Source organism: Rousettus aegyptiacus, unplaced genomic scaffold (genome assembly GCF_014176215.1).
Source record: "Rousettus aegyptiacus isolate mRouAeg1 unplaced genomic scaffold, mRouAeg1.p scaffold_m13_p_11, whole genome shotgun sequence".
Taxonomy (NCBI): domain Eukaryota; kingdom Metazoa; phylum Chordata; class Mammalia; order Chiroptera; family Pteropodidae; genus Rousettus; species Rousettus aegyptiacus.
The window spans coordinates 55,725,502-55,743,955 of NW_023416286.1; the positions used below are offsets into that span (position 1 = coordinate 55,725,502).

General features: G+C 33.7%; 1 protein-coding gene across 2 annotated transcripts in view; it reads left to right on the forward strand.

Annotated features, from left to right (window-relative positions):
- Positions 1-18,454, forward strand: part of FGF14 (fibroblast growth factor 14) — a 548,307-nt gene that overhangs the window by 431,108 nt on the left and 98,745 nt on the right. For both annotated transcript variants that reach the window (XM_016123152.2, XM_016123153.2), the window contains exon 3: positions 3,116-3,219. In XM_016123152.2, coding sequence (XP_015978638.1) covers positions 3,116-3,219 — 104 coding nt within the window. The remainder of the gene's footprint in view (positions 1-3,115; positions 3,220-18,454) is intronic.

Here is an 18,454-nt window from a genome sequence, read left to right on the forward strand (position 1 = left end):
ACCACACTGCTAAACTGCTTTTGTTAAAATTGTTCGTAGAGTTAAGAAGATGAAAAAGGCCAGTAGGCAGGTGAACCCAATACCGATGTGTTCCCGGAGTTTTCACCCCGAGATCTAGAAATCCCTGGTGGGAAAAATGGCAAGACAATGTTTAGTAGTGGATAAAATTGGTCCTGTTACAGAGCGTCCTGTAGCAACTTGACGGTTTATCAGTGATTCTGTGTGCTTTGGAAAGATTTTTCACAAAACGAAGTGAACACCCAAGTTACGTCATGACCATGCTCATTTTCAGGGGTTCACATCTTTAAAAAACATAGAGCTTCCTTTATATATACTAAATGTCAGCATTACCATGAATTATAGGTTTGATTCAGAAGTGGTTTTCTTTCCCCTACTTTGCTTTTGGGGATACCATGGGGTTTATCTATGCTATTAAACTCCATCATTCCAATTATCATTCTTAATAGATACTGTAAGCAGAATAGACTATAGAAATATCAATATGCTAGTAACTATGACAATGTTAAAACCTAACTCAAACCAATTTCTCTCACCTTAGAAATTCCTGACTAGGTCCCTTGTTGTGTAAAAATTACCAATAACTCACCCTGTGAGATGACCATCACCCCACCGGTTGGTGGTTCTCACCTTGGCTATAAACTTCAGGGTCATTTGAGGAGCTTTCATAAAAATTCCTTATGCTTTACACCCACTCCTTGAGATTCTGATTTAATTGGCCTTGGATTGGATTTAACCATCCTATTTTTTGAATACAGCTAGTTTTAAAGTGCTGACATTGTTGAAAATCACTGTTATATGGAGAACTTTAGTTTTCTACAGAATGAACAAAATAACATAAACATCTTTACTCTTTTTAGTCCCCTAAGCTTTGTGACATTGCTTTATACTTGCATAAAAGACAAGAATGAAACAGTATAATGATGTCTCAATAAATGTGGGGATAGGTGGTTTTAATTAGCACCATGGATCCATCATGGTCAGCTGTGGTTGGTCTTCCATATTACAGCAATTGTATGGATTCACTTTCTATTATCACTCTGTAACTGATAATAACTTGTATTTATAATTCATGTCCCAAACAAAATCCTGAGGAAAAACCCAGTATGTTATTTTGTAGTATGTTTATTTTAGACTATTTTCTATAATTCCTATTTTTCCCATACCCCATTATTTTGGTGAGTTCATTATATACTTCCCTTCTAGAATTATACCATCTGACCTATATCAAATATATGGAACCTACAAATACTATTAAGAGGATATACAGATTAGAATAATTAGATTTAGATAGATTAAGTTAGGACGGTTTGCATGGACAGGCATATAAGTACGTTTCCCCAAAAAAACTTTTGCATATAAATTAAGAATTATCCTATGCTGCACATCTTTTCAAAATATAAGGGAGATGAGACAGCTAAAGCATTCTCGACAAGACTGAACATGGCCAATGTCCTTCTTCCACAAAGATGGAATACTGAGAGTTACAGTGACACAACTACATCATACTCCACACTCATGTTAAATATTAAATAATAGAAATAAGAAAACATAAGCCTCATTCCTCCACAGGGATATCATAAGCCCTGAGAATCCTATGGAAGACAATCCAATGTTGGTTTGCATCGTGAAAGCTAGTATTTACCTAACCATATATGCCCCAGAGTATTCTTCTAGGGATAATTATTTACAACTATGGACTGACATTTTCCTATCATCATGTATAGCACAGACATTTTGAGATCTCAGGGTCAGTAACATGTAGTAATTAGAAGAGAACGTAAAATTTCTTCACCCTATTCAAAGAAAACATATGCCTGTGAATTCAATAGAACACAATTTATAAAGTTGATTTTTGGTTATGCAATGAGTAGACCTATAGATTGAAGTCAAAATTGCCCACATTTTTCCAAATTACTTGTCTTTTATGGAATATAGTTGACAGCCTAAACCTAAGATATTTTATTTATACATTTACTTCAACATTTTAGTGCTGCATTGCCTGTTCTGACCTGATCTTATTGCTTAGAATTAGATGTGAATTAAAAAGAACTTGAATGAGTGTAGGTTACATCATTGTGAATAACAGTTCTCTTATAAATGTCTCTATGATAAATTCTCTCAAATAATCAATCAATTTTTACTAATAATGATGCTAGACTACCCGCTAAACCATCAAGATGTGACACGGGCATGGAAATGAGTTAAAGGGATGTTGCAACTTTTTAAAAAATCAATTATAACATTGCTATCTGCACTATGTGAAAGATATAGAAACATACTTTTTTGTAAATAAGGTAAGAAAACATGAAAACATAAATGAGTTTCATCTCTAAGGTAGGTAAAATTGAGCACATTTCCCTCTTTCAGTTTTCATTCATAATTTTATGAAATGTTAATAAAGGAAATTCTCTCATTAAAATTTGCATTGCAATTGGTTTGATTAACTCTTTTTAAATTTAGCACATTAGCAGGTGCACATCGTTTCTGGGCTCTGCTGGTGTATCATGTTGGTTCAGCAAGAGTAAGTTAGTTTCAGAATTACCTTTTTACCTCTGGCCTATCCTACATTGCAATAATAAAGCATATCTTCTGCATGAAGGATCAAAATAAATAATCAACTTTGACCTTTTTTCTTTAACTAAATTTATTGGGTGACATTGGTTAATAAAATTATATAGGTTTTAAATGTACAATCTGATGATACATCATCTGTATATTATATTGTGTGTTCAAATCTCTGTCACCATATATTTGACTTTTTAAAATCTAGTCTTTGAGAACCTTCACAGGTATCAAGTGCTGTCAGAGACTGGGATACTAGAAGCGTTACAGCCTTGATTCTGTTCATTATCCGTGCCCCCTCATCCCCAGTTCTTTAGAATACTATAGGCAGACTGCTAAGATCTACAAACTGAAGATCAAGTGCTAATTGCAGAAACTTCTTAATTATAAAGAGAAATAAAAGTTAATTAATTGCAACTTCTCAGAAGATCTTAATAAAGATGGTTTCTTGAATAAAAGAAAAGAGAAAGAAATGATAGCAATACTTTACTTCCTTCTGCTGATTTGTGACAGACCATGTTTATCTTTACAGCACTGTTCAACCTCATACCAGTGGGACTGCGCGTTGTTGCCATCCAGGGAGTGAAGACAGGGTTGTACATAGCCATGAATGGAGAAGGTTACCTCTACCCATCAGTAAGTAACATGCCAGAGATACTGGCCCTTCATTTAATGTTTGCAAAATAATAATAGCGGCAACAACAAAAATGAGAAAGTTCTGTGTCTATAGATGTTGTCCTTTCTGCTTTAGTATTTGATCTTTACTACAATGTTGTAGGAGCTGTTTATTCATTATTCATCAGTGTTTGTTAATATCAGCATATCAAGTAGAAGAGTGTCTTATAAAAGAGTATTTTCTAAAGAAAAAAAAATTAATGTGAATTTTAAAATAAAATTAAAGGGTAGTTCTTTTAAAAATAAGAATTATGTCAGACAAAGATATATACCATATGATTTCATTAAGATGAGGGATATAAGGAGCAAAAATAACAAACTAATGAAAAACAGACTCACGAATATAGTCGACAGTTTGGTGATGGACAGAGGGGAGGAGGGTTTGGAAGCTGGGAGAATAGGATGAAGGGTTAAAGAAGTACAAATTAATAGTCAATAAATGGTCACGGGGATGGGAGAGCACAGCATAGGGAATGCCGTTAGCATTACTATATTGGCTCGGCGGAAAAGCAGAGGAGAGAAGGAGCAATTGCGGAGATTGTTTATAAACTATATAAATGCCTAACCAAAGTACTATATGCTTGAAAGTAATTTAAATAAATAAATTTTAAAAACTAAGAATTCAAATCGTGCAAATATTTTACTGGGAAAATACTTCTAATATCAAAATGTATATTGCATTTAGCTCTAAGCAAGCCTCTCTGTTTTTGTGTTAATGTATATTAGAAGTTGAACACTTTTCCAGCTATATAACCTCTTCTGGAATATTTACTATTTACAAATAATTCACGTTCAGATATGTTGTATTCATAATTATAATTCAGTTAGAATTCATTTCTGTCACAGGTCCAAGCAATAGAGACTTAGATGAAAATATTTTTTTTTTCTACTATCCTTTGAGAAAAAATCGATAGATTATAGTCATGGTGCCTCAAAGAAAAATGCTCCTATTTGGGTTTGCATATCATCTTCATATATATTCTTTAAAACTCTGTTGTTAAATGCCATCATCAAAAAATTACATGTCAGTATACATATATATTATACACATATGCATACACACATGCACACACATACAAAACTTAAACCTAATATTCTCTGGGGCCTATTGTGAAACTTGATATGTTTTCTTCAGTAAATCTGGGAAATCTTGTCAAAGAAAAAAAATGTGAGCTTGTGGATTCCCTTCGTGGTGGAGTGGAAAGCTCTCTTGTTATTTTGGAAATTTCATCTGAGTTTTCTGATGGTCCTGGACCTCATGTTATGCAAATTGCATTCTGTCGCATAAGATGAATATTCAACATATTGTGAGCAAGATCAAGTTAGAGTTCCCTAATCCCTTTTGAGGAAAAATCCGATTCAGATAAAGATCATTTTATAAAGATGCCCTATTTCAGATACAAATCAATTTTATTGATTTGACATTTATTCTGTTATTTTTCTTTCTTTTCTCCCAAGTAAACTTTGAGATGCCTAAAAATTATTAGAAGCAGCATCTACCATAGCCTCTAGTTCTTGGTTCCTGTTGATGATTTTATCATTTTGTTGTATTCTGGTATATATGTTGATGTCAGGAGAAATTTAATTTTTGCTTTATTTTTTGCATGTGAAAAAGATGCTTTATACTTTTTTGTAGTGACATTGGACATATCATCTTGAGTATGTGTATTAGCCTAAAACACAAGTACTGATTGTATTGGTGCAATGGAAGCAGAACAGCAAGAATAGAAATGAGGAAGGTTCTAACTGTCTTAAATACGACCTCTTTGCCTAGGAATCATATATGAGTAACAGTACCTGCCCTACAATTCGTTTCAGTAACTACTTCAGGCATATTATTTGACCCATGTGTTCTGCTTTTACTCTCCTGATTCTCTAGTTAATTGGCTTCTGGGCAAATCAGTGAAACTCAGATTTAAAGAGAAGTTAATAAAGATTTAAGTCTGGAAAACGAAGGAATCTGTTTTTAGTTTATGCCCACTTTAAAATGATCAACTTAATGTTTGCTCAGTGTAAACTAGTGTCTAATATGGGAACAATTTTACTGAGACTCTGTAGATTCTAAATGTAGGCCATAAAATATGTTATTCAAAGTAAATTCTGTTAAATAAAAATTACACTAGTGATTTGACTTGAGGTATATATTCCTCTGTTTTCATTTTAGGAAGTAACTTTCATACTCCCTTGCCATCCAAATAAAGATATTCAGTTTGTCAGATAATTCCACATCAGGGGGACAAAAAAAATTACCTTGACTGACATGTAAATAATCACATTTCCAATACTGAAGCTGCTTGTTCCCTGTGGAATCTTTTCTTAAATATGACAATAGTCATTTCTTTTGTGGTCATAATGATTATAATGTCTTACTTAAAGGTGTTTCTCAAGAGATTTAATACCAGATATAAACAGTTTGCTTAAAGATAGAATGCAGGCTACAAGGTTGCAGAACAGAAACTGGCAAGGAAATACTTTTGTTAGAGAATTAGTTTAAAATGATGTTTAGGGTAAAAAATGAAGTATTATTTTGACCAACTAGATTATTTATAGTGCTGTAATGAAGAGTCAAGGTTTTTTTTTTTTCTCTTCCAAACATCCTATGACTTTGAAAGACTAAGAAAATCCTCCACATAAATTCTGACACAAGAAAAACATGAATGAAAGAAGACTTCATCATTTGGCCAGGGATAAAGAATAGTCAAAGCCATAATGTGTTTCTGATATAAGAGAAGAAGGGGAGGGAGAGAGGGAAGGAAAAGAAACTGATATGATGGGGGAAGCCATGGGCTTTTTTTAGAACACCTGGATCCTGGACCTGACAGCCAGTGCCCATATTATCATGTCCCAGTCTCTCTGTCTCTCAGTGTTCTCATCTGTAAAATTAAAAGGTTTCCCTGGAATCTTTTAAGTTAATATTGAGATTTAAACTCTAATTTTAATCCGATTGTTTTTTTTTTTTCTGAATGATGAGATAAGTAAGGTACCAAAAAAGCATAAAGATTCATTATTGCTATCTTATCACAGGCTGACATTTATGAGAATATTAGTTTCCAAATGGTGTTGTAAATGTTTCTGTTACCTAGAAGCAGACATTTGGGGAGGCAGTATACCCTGGTGTTCTCCTGAAATTAATTTTTCATCTGAGTCTCTTTTAACTGATACAAGTTGAGAGGAAGGCAATTCCTTTTCATGTAGTTTTTTAAAATGAGTTGAGAAAAAGCATTGCTACTGTGTTTTGCAAATAATACAGCTCATAAGAATAACCTGAAAAGAAGAAAATGCAGATTTCTTAGATTATCTCTAGATATTTCAATTCGCTAGTCTGATGGTAGGCCTAGGAATCCACAGTTTAATAAGGGTCCCCCTACTTCCCTCATGTGCCCATATATGGGTGATTCTAAAGCCCAATAATCACCTACCACTCAGCAATCATTGTGGCAATGGCCTGTGGGGGAAATGATGGTAGCTTTAGACCAAGTAGTGAGAGTAGAGTTGGTGAGAATTGATAAATACACTACCCAGGCACAGAAACCAATATTGAATAAAATAAAATATTTTGTTTTCCTAACTTAATTTATCACTAAATTGATGTTTAGAAGCAGTTCCTTTTCACTAATGCAGTAACCCAGAAGCTCTGGAAAACTTGAATACTGGCACCTTTGTATGCTGGCATCAACTTGCCCAACTAACAATAGACAATGAATGTGCATATAGGGATGAAATGTTCTTTAATTAAGAAAGAGTAATAAATGCTGTCTATATGTAAGGTTCTTAGTTATCTACTCTACATGAGATAGTTTTCTGATATTATAGTCGTATCTTTCATAAATATTTTCATTATCCTCTTTTACAAAGATGGTACCAATTTCTATCTAGCAGTTGACTCTTACTGATGTGTCTTAAGTGTGTTGCTGTTCTCAATTTTCTAAGGCCTCCAAGACAGGAAAGCCTCAGAGCTCCTTGATTCATTCTACTATCAATTGTTCATCTTCCTGCAGAGCTCATAACTAGCAAAACAGGATGGAACATCTTCACATCTGCTCTTGTATTTGTTGTTCAAGTTTAGGGCACGGAAATAGAACTGCTTTGTTTTTTCATATTGTGGTACCTAATTTCCCTCAAACTCTTTCTATTCTTCCCTGAGAGTTATTCATACAAAGGCACACACAATCAGTCACCCATATTTCCATGCTCATGGAGTATTGTGTGAGTTCTTCATCCATCCCTGGTACCTGTCCTATCTCTGAAACACATCTATGGACATCCATCCTCAGGAAACTGCTCACCATTCATCCCAGAGCTGGTAGGCACATCCTATCCATGTCTCCTGTGTTATTTTTTTCTTTTGGTACCAGGCAATGAACGAGAATAATCGAATACTCTGAGTTACAGTGACCATAACTAGCCGTCAGTATCCACTGTAGGGAAGGCAAGGCCTCAGTAGCACCTGAGGATTGCTCATTCTGAGGACCAGCCTTTTCTTCTCCAATGTGACCCCTGGGAAGAGGGAGGAAAAACTAAAACCAAGTAAATTCCAAGTTCATCTGAATACACAGAGCTATCCTTTTCAAAATGGAAATGCTTTCATTCTTTCATTTTTCATTCTTCATTTCTTTCAGTGGGTCATTTTTTTTTATCTTAAAAAGTATATTAAATTTGAGATAATTATCAGTGTCTTTTGTTAATTAACAATCTGTTGCTTCATATGCATGCTTTCCTGCACAAACTTTATACACTATACAACACCTTTTGAGAATGTGTGTGTGTGAGTGTGTGTGTGTGTGTGTGTGTTTCATTGGGATTATGCATTATACTTAAATAGACACACATTTGTTCACATGATTATACTTCTGGTTAGGGTGTTTCTATTTCTTTTTATAAATGTTAAATGATAGTTTTTAAATTTACACATTTTAAAGCTTTACTTGTTATACTTAAAAATATTTCTTTTTTTACATTAAGTTTTCCTATGGTTTCTCCCACATATAACTCAGTTGGATATATCTCCCAGGTTGAAAATGGCTATTATCCGTTCTTGGTGTTTGGGCTAAGATCATTTATAGTAATAAAGAAGCAAGTATGGTACTTTAGTTCATTTCCCTTCAGTATTCATGTAATTCCTACAACACTGAATACCAATGAACAGAATATAGTTGATTGTGACAAAGGCAAGAATCCCATCATTCTGCTTGGGGTCACTTACCAGACAGACAATGCAATTGAGGAACAAATGCAAATGGCAGACTAAGTATAATTAAATTAAGTAGCCTTTTGGACAAAAGAAAATGTGAAACATCCCTTTTTTTCTATTATCAGGTTAATAATAAGCAATAAAAATGAATACATTTTTAGACTATCCAAGTTTTAGTACCATCTTATGGTATATGAAGGAAGGAATTGGGGTTGAGAAAAGATGCTGAGCACTTAAGAGGAAAACAAAATGAAAAGAAAAGGAGATAGTAAGTGAACACTAGGAAGCTGCATTGGGCAGCATTAGGGAAAGAGGAGAGGATGGGAGGCAGAGACGGCAAAGGGAAGGATGTGGGGAAGACGCATCATAAAGAGTGGGGAGGAAGGGCCATGTTTTCTGCTCACTCCATCGCGTTCCTGGAATCTACTTGAAGCTCATCTTCAGCCTCCCATTCTGAGGTGGGGAAAATAAAGTCCTCCTTCACGAAGCCGAGTGTGGAACCTCTGACCACACCCAAGATACTTTTCCTGCTCTAGCTCCATGACCACTTTCACCTATTTCTCTTAACCTCCTCTTTCAGAATGGTAGCTCTGCTTGGTTAATGTCGCTGTCTAAGCAAAGCAACGATATGGTTGTATTTAACTTCACAATGATTATATACCTGTGACAATGAGAATTAGTAGAAAGAGACCAGTGGCTGTGTGAAAATCACTTTAATCAATAGCCCAGGTGAAGGTTCTTGAGTATATACAATGAAATGTTATTCAACCTTTAAAAAAGGAGATTGCAGCAAAATGAATAAAACTGGAACACATTATACTAAGTAAAATAAGTCAGACACATAAAGAAAAAGAGAACTGTATGATCTTACCTGTGGAATCTAAATAAGTGAAAGACATAGAAGCAGAGACTTGAAAAATGGTTGCCGGGGCAGAAAGGGAGGGGATATGGGCAATAAAAGGAAACAATGCTAAATAAAAAAAGAGCAAACTAAATAGGGCTTACAAACTACAAATATATGTTTCGTTTGGACAGCATAAGTGTGTGTGTGTGTGTGTGTGTGTGTGTGTGTGTGTGTGTATGTGTGATCAGAATGCCTTCAGGTGGAGCATGCAATCTAAGGTCTATGGTTTAACCACAAGTACAACTTTCCTTAAATTTAGAAAGGAATGCATGTTAACTTTGTGTCTGGGCCTGGAGACATTGGTGCTGTCAATGAAGGAACTGGAAAGGATGAGAGACATTTGAGAGTTTTTTGAGGAGTGATGGAAAGAACTCTGGTTTTCTAGGTATGGGAGGTGACAGAGTCACAGCTCACTCTGGTATGACTAACTCAGAACCGAGTGAGCTGTGATGCTTTTCACTGAAAAAACAAAACCCAGAAGGAGGAGAGGACTTGGGGGGAGGAAGGTTCTGCGCTCGGTTTTGGACACAGGGTATCCATGTGGGTTACAATCCCACTGAATGACTACTGGATAATGATGAAGCTCATTTATCCTATAATAAACAAGTTTCCAAGCTGTTTTAAGAACAGTGTGCAGATAAAGAATTGTTCTTTAAGACAGATGGTGATTGTTTTTCTTTTCCTCCTGTATGTGAGTCAAAGATGAAGATATAAGGTCAATAACATCTGCATGGGTTAAGTTAAATATTAGGGAAGAATGTTATTAAATAACATTATTTCTTGAAAAAGGCTTCTCAGATATTTTACTTAGTACCTAAGAATACGGATTCATTAGAGACAATTTTGAATACTGGGTATAGAGGAGAGAACTAACTGAGTTAAATTTGTAGCTTGTGCTTTTATAAAAATAATACTGATAATATGGGAATGAAATATCGGGCCTTCGGATACTCTCATAGTGTGGTTCACAGTCCTCAACATACCTAAGACTTATTCAGATAGAACATTAACCTGAAAGATTCTAATTCAGTGTGTTTTATATGCCTCAAGAATTAGAATTTCATATATGTATCCCAGGCATTTCTAGTGCAGATGCCTAAAGGAATACACCTTAATAAACATTGAACCATGACTTTAAGATCACATGATTTTGTATTTAATGTCTGTGATGATGATGATGATTATGAGCACAAATTCATGGTCCAGTTTGAGCCCCTTGAAATAAGCAGAATGACATAACCACGAGTAGTGCTGTCCTTTCCCACTGACCATGTTAAATGGCCATTGAGGACATACATGGAAAAGTGGTCATCGCTCTGTTCAATCTGCAAAGAATAGGACAAGAAATATGTCCTTGAACGTCAAGATAATTTAGAGAAAGAGGAATTTTGCTGACACTTGAGAGAAGGAAATAAGGAAATATAAAAACAAAGTAAGACTTTGAATTTTAAACCGATAACGGCCAGTTTTCAATTCTGAAAAAGAGAGATTTTTATCATGTAGAGCTCAGGGGAGAAATCAGCCTGAGACAGTCAGCCTGGGGCCACCAGACACCTGCTGAATTGAAGGGAGTATTTCAGGGCAAGGACATCTGTCAGAGCAGATTCCCAATGACAACAACTCTGGGTTGCTTTAGAAGTGAATGCTTTTTTATTATTTTTAAAAATTACTAATGAAATAAGTATATGTACATTTAGTACATTATTTATTTTTTTCTAACTCTACTTTCTCTGGGATAATTTTGTTTTCCTCTAAGCAGGGCCTTCCCACACAAATCTCATTTCTAAAACAGAGGAGACTTCCATTTCCTTCCCTAGGTGATCAGCAGGACACTAGTACTTGGCCCACGTTTGAGCTTCTTTTCTGGGTCCTATAGGGAGAGAGGGTTGATTGCATATGGGCCTGTCATTTACAGATTTCTTAACTGTATCAAAACCCTTTATATCTACTTAACAAAAATGTAAACATTTATCTGATAGCAAAAGGGTTTGCATGAAATAATGTGGAAGACCATTTCTACTCCATATAATTTACTCGACAATTAAATGTAGGAGATGGACAAGTCAAGTACTTGGTATGGGTGTGTATATTAATGAACTCATTTATTTATTCATTCAACAAACATACTATATACCTTTCAATGACAGCTATTGTGATATAACTATTGGGGCTTCAAGTATACATGAAAATTTTTTGACTTAAAAAAGAACAGACAACCCAAAATCTCTTTAAGTTTAATAGACAGAAGGAAATCATTGGAAGTGCATCTTGACTAGATAAATTCTAAGGCTCATCTTTTTTCAGAATCTATGATTCCATTATATTTGTATATTTCTTATCACTCCTTCAGTAGTGCTAGATATGTAGGAAGCATTCAATCTGAAATTTTTGATTGATTATTGTCAAAGTAGAATATTCTTATCAGAAGCTTTTATTAATTTATTCATTGAGTGCCCTCTTGTTCATAAAATTTATTATGCATGTCACTTAACTTTTTTTTCTCACTGAGAACCATTAAATATTAGTAACAAAGATAGATGAGTCTATTTATCTCCCAAGTTAGAATTGCAGAAAAGCCCTTATTTATACTTTCCTTTCCTGAAAGAACATAAGGAATCCACAGAGACAGTACTCAGACATGCAATGTCTGCCTTCTAATGTGGTCACATTTGCATTAATGAGGTGAGTGGTAATGTTGTCTTCCCCCTCAGAGAGAATCTCAGGGCAAAAAAATAAAATTTGATCTCTAATAAATATTGCTATCACTTGAACTTGAACATTTTAAAGCAAGTGCATGAATAATAATAAAGAAAGGACTTTATTATTTCTCTATGTTTGTAAAATATATCAAAAGCTTTGGTTTTATATTTCCTTTTACTATAAAAGAAAAAAAAATACCTTTGCAGTTTGCAATTTTGTTCTGATTTTCTCTATATGGAAACATTATAAAATACTGTAAATAGTAATAAAATTTAGGTTTGATCAAATATATCAATTTTTTAAAATCCGTATTCGTGGAGGTGGATGGTAGGTGGTAGATGGTGAAAGAAATTTTTACTTAGAAGAAGTTTTAAAGACTATCCCAAAGATTAAGTCCTAGAATAATAGATAAAAAATATTTAGGAATAAACCATCTATTTTCATTTTCCACAACATGAAAAAAATTGCAATAAACTGCATAAATTCTAAGAAGGCCAGTATACCATAGTGAATGACAAGTCAGATTTAACATTTAATAGCTGCTAAAGTTTTAGGGGGAAATTCTGCCTATTTAAAAATTGTTCACGTATGTGAGAGACATCATGATTGAAATTGCTATACATCATTCACCCAAGTTGTATTGATGGGTTTTCTTTCTGATTATTTTTACTTTTAGAGAATTCTTTTTCTTCCAATTTCTGGAAGCGTGGTTGCGTGTGTGCTACCATATCCCAGGACCCTGAAAATCCATGAACCGTGAGTTCATGGTCTCCTCTGAATAGAAATTGAATGCTTTTCTCAGTTTCCTCAATAGCTCCAATAACTTAAATCCCATTGCTTAGTCACTTGGGAATTATAAAGAAAAGTAATTCATGAAATAATTCATAAAAATATAAAAAAACTCTTCTATGTTTCTTTTTTCCTGAGAATTATAACAACCTTTATTGAAAAACCAAATCGTTCCTTTGATAATGTTTATTATTTTCTCTTCTTTATGCTCTCTCTTTCCACTGATTTTAGAGTTATTATTGAAAGAATTTTGACCATTTATTCAACTGAAAATATTGACCATATTTTCATTCTTGTATTACACATCAACCAATATTGATGCAACCCATACTAGAACCTAGAAAAATAATGGTGAAAAACAGACATGGCCCCTGGCCTCATGGAACTTACAATTTCTATAGATGTGAGTTCCATGCTTAGTGCATTTTAACTTTCAATAATATCTCTACTTTGTGGAAGACATTTTGTGCTCTGAGCTACTTAGGGTTTCACTGAATGTTGATTGTCTTAAGGTAATGTGCTGAGTTTGGAATGTGAGTTATGGAAGGATACATAATGCACTTCTGAGCAAAGATGTAATAGATCTCTTAAGAATTTTATTTGGAGTTAGATATGGCTTTAAGGTCTGACGACTAATGTGAAATGAAGAGAGATGAGTCACTTGTTTATAGACGTGTTTCAGCCAATGCAAAGGAATCATAATTGAGTGCTATTTGCTTTCCCAATAAAGTCAGAAACTGAATAAGAACAAGATATTTTTGTGAGGCTTTGGAATTGCTACATATCTGATAAGGTGGAAATATTTTATTTGGTCATTTATCCTAGGTCCAGGCCACTATTTACCAGAAATAGTTATGTGGGCAAACAGGAAACATTATTCTACTTTACTTTTTTTTTACTTCTACTTTACTTTTAAGCTAGTACAATTAGTACTTAAAGGTACTAACCTGACAAATGGTGAATATTGGTTTATGTCATGAGGGCAAGAAGCTTTTAGTGATGTTATGTTATAAATTGGCTGTGAGTGCCCTTCGTGAGGGCATAATCGACAAGGGTTGATCCTTATGACTCCCCATTAATAGAAACTTCTGTAATTAACTCATCTGTCTCTCAACTATAAATCCTTTATAGCTTTGCTCTCACTACCTAAACCTTAGACTAAGTGCATACGACATCGTTGTCATGGCAAATTATTTTCTACGATGAGCAATACTCTGTTATGGTTCAAGAGTGTTGGTTTCCTGGGCTGTCCTTCAGACACAGCTTTGAAGAAATCAGCATCGTTCTTGCTCATAAATAATGAACAATAAAATTATGACAAGAGGGTAAAGGATATATTACCTTGAGAAACATTTATTGTGGTATGAGAAACAAGCAACTGTTTTTATTAGAAGGCACATTAAGTGTTCACAATGAACATTTATTCCCAAGTACCTCCTCTGTAATCAAGACATATTTTTGCTATTGTGTTAAATAGTAAGATGATATCAAAAAATTCTGTCACTTTGGAAGATATGGTATCTACTGCAGCATTAAATATTGACATAATGTTATCAGTAAAGGTAATAGAAAGTTGTTTTTATACTAAGAATTTGCAATTTAGGTAACTCACTTATTATTTAAGGGTGGCTAGTTTGCCTAACTTCGACGTGATTTTGATTTCAATATTGACTAGAATCTATATTTCTAGCAATATTAATAACAGAAAAATCAATGTTTAAACTTTCGAAAGTTTTCTAGACAACTCTGACCTAGAGTTGAGGTAAGAGGCATTCACTTAGTATCCATAGAGAAATAAATCTAATGTGAAATATTATATTAAATGAGGAAACTATTAAGAAATTGTTCCACAGGTGCCATAAGTGGGTTAGCTATTTTCCTAATGCAGTTAGAGCCCTTCGAAAAGCTATTTTATTGACTTAACCAAGTCAAATGTATACCCAGGAGAAATAGCAGTGAGCCTTTATTCAATTTAAAATTACATTACATGAGAGGGCTTGCACATTGAAATGGGTAGACAGAAGAATTGCCATGGGCAATAGTTCCCCTTTGTTTATCTGAAAATATCATATAATACCTTATAGGAATTTGAATGCAGAAAAAGACCTTATTAATTTTTGTGCATCATTCATATAATAACCAAAAAAAAAAAAAAAACATATCGGCAATACAAGCTAATTTAAACAGCATGGGTGCTCAGTCATACCTTGGTTCTCTGAGCCACAAAAGCCAATCCTGACTTTATTTTTTTCCCAATGATCAATCTTCGAGACCAATTAGAAACTCCTCAAGACTCATCATACCATTAACTACCAGGACCAAAATATCACATTATTTAAAATTTTTTATGAATAAAAACTTCATTAGACATTATGTTTCTTGTATGACTAGGGAAAACTATGGAATGTAGCACATTGTAGCACTTAATTTTAATTACCCAATATTTTAATCATTTTTTAAATAAGTGACTTGGCCAAGGGTGTGCTAAAACACTGCATGTTTGGCAAATTAGTGTGCACTAATTGATCCAAAAGCATGTTAAAATTACCTTAACCATTCTGTTTAATACCTAATTGTATTTTCTATTGATGATAGTGTCCTGCCTAGAAGCATTTGGTACTTTAAAATGTTATTTTACTCTAGAAAAAAATGTGGTAGATTGCACTATCGGCCACTCAAGGTAATTTTACATTTGAGGCAGAGACGATGAGAACAGCAAGTTAAAGGTAAAAAAACACAATGCCCAAGTTCTGCAAATATAGGTAGTGCAAAACTCCAGAGTCACTTTTAATGTATTAGTGAATTATTTTCATTAATTCCACTTCAAAGTGAATTCGTTAAGGATCATTCATTACCCTGAAGGGGTAAATGCAGAGCACATGGGCACGTTACCACTGGGGGAGAGTAGAATGATTGGACTGTGGACACTGTGAGATGTATGTGTGTGTGTATTTGTGTATAATTATTTTATACTCAGAAACTATTAAGACGTACTCTTCCCCATACGATGAAAAGGGCACACAGAAATTAATATCCTGATATATACATGTAGGTATTATCATTTAGGGATTTTCTGTATACTCATTTGTGAAGTATCATGAAAATAAATAAGTATTGTGAAAATCCACCTCTTCATCATATAGGATCTCTATATAAAATCAATAATTCACTACTCTAGTTATTTTTAATTCTTCAAAGGCTAGTGCTTTATTTAATTAATTTTTTAGGAGGACTATAGGGTAGGATTGATAGGTGGACAGGTATAACGGGAGGAGGAAAGACCCGGCTCAGAAGACTAAATGAAAACTGGCAAAACCACCAGCACCGATTTAAGCACTTGGGCCCTCTGGGTGACTTCAAGAATTTTGAATGACTTTTTATAACATTATGATGACATTCAAAATGCTTGCCAAGCAATAGATGAAACACTCAATTATATTTTGTTTAATCTTCAGATATTGTGATTATGTTCTAGCAGAATTATGGCTATTAATTACATTAGGTCACCAAACGTCACCATGCTGTCATATACACATTAAGAACAAGTCAATAGTCAGTTTGTTTTCTGTATTTATGATTCTGTTTTCGCTTGGGGGGCTGGGTGAAAGAGGTGAAGGGATTAAGAAGTACAAATTGGTAGTTAACGAAATAGCCACAGGTTTGTGAAGTACAGCATAGGGAATATAGTCAATAACGTGGTAGTAAGTATAGTGCCAGGTGGGAACTAGACTAATCGGGGGGATTACTTTGTAAATTATATAAATGTCTAACCGCTATACTGTACACCTGAAGCTAATATAAAATAATATTGAATGTCAACTGTAATTGAAAAAAAAAAAAAAGAACAAGTCAGAATTTTCCCAGCTGTACAGTTTGCCTGGTGATTGAAGTGCCAGGAGCAGTATTCTCTCTCAAATGGTTCTGCTGCAGAGATCCCTGTGATGAAACACGGGTTAGCAGGGAATGAGTGGGTGCTGCTCGTCCTCTCTGCTTATCTATCCCAGGATCCACCTTCAAAATTGTAGGAAGACTAAAATTATTATATCTGCAAAGGGCATTTATATTTATCCATGAGTGTGTATATATAATTGTTATAATCTCAGAGAAAGATTACATTCAAATACATGGTTCCCCAAAGATAGTGCTTGCACAATTTAGATGCTTGTAAGAAATCTACAAATATAAAGGTTTTCTAAGTTTTCTAAATTTTATAAAGTCTAATGAGTTTTAAAGAGAAATGCAATAGCCTTTCTTAACTAGTACTTCAATTATTAAAACGACAACCCCATAGGAAAGGAAGCCTGGATGGAGCTTTTGGGTCAAAATCTTTTTTCTTTCTTTGTTCTTTTTTTTCCTTTTTTTCTTTTCATTTTTCTTTTCTTTTCTTTTCTTTTTAAGATTTACAATTCAGTTCACTTCATTGGTAGACCTCAGGGTTTCTTTATCTCATGCCTAGAATTGTTCTTGCTATCTTTCAGTTAATGTCAAATTGCTTTCACTCTGTCACTGAAATGACCTAGAAAAAAATCCTGTGAAAGTAGATACCATAAAATAACATGTTCATGTAATCTTTTTATGTCCTGAAACTAGATAAATGTCAATAGAATATAAATCCATAATAAAACTATAACATTTATGAATCATTCTAAGGTTTACTTGTTACTGCTTTTAAATTTATTTACTTGAAACTAATTAATAGATTTATCTGTAGTTTTTAAGATTTTGAAGACAAAATATAACTTTATTTGGGTGATTATTTTAGTAAAACTTTTATTTCAATTTGTGGTAATTTGTGTCCTATGTCAAATCCTTAAGAAGGGCATTTCATTATCTTTCTTGGAGAATAACATTTTTTTTACTGGAAAGATATGTATTTTTATTACATTGGTAATATGGAAAATATTTATTTAATAGGTCTTTCTAACAGTGATCATTTGTTAAAAAGGTAACCATATGTATTCATATTGCGTTAAATAAATGAAGTTGCAAAGAAAACACTAATTTTAAGTTGCTGATCTATATGTATTATGACAAAAGTATTCATCCATATTTAGCCATGAGATTGGTTTCAGTATATTTTTCATTTAACAGTTTTTCCTGTCTCTGTCATAATAAAGGAATATATAATTATTTTTATCCTATCTAATGTATGTGTAAAAATCAAGGAAATTTCTGGATATCCAAATTGCCAAGCTAAATAAATTATTAATGTTTCTTTGTAAAATATACTGAAAAAAAAGTCTAAGGAGAAAAACACCTACTTAAGGTTCAGTTCAATTTCTGACAAGTTTAAAGGGGGGGAGGCCCAATAATATTTTGATCTATTTCCATTTTTCTTGCTGCTAAGACCCTTCATGAGGTGGCTTGTCATATACTTAATCTTTGTGCAGTTTACTACTTTTTTATTCTTCATTAGTGATGCTGGAAATTATTCAAAATAATCATATTATTTGCAGGAGAAATAAGCACTACTTCAGATATATAGTTTTGTATCGTTCTTGGACCATTATTTTATTTTTAGTATTCTTTATTTAACTACTTCTGTTTTAGGTTTCATGATAGCACTAATAATGAACAGTGTATACCTGGCAAATAAATTATATACAACTATT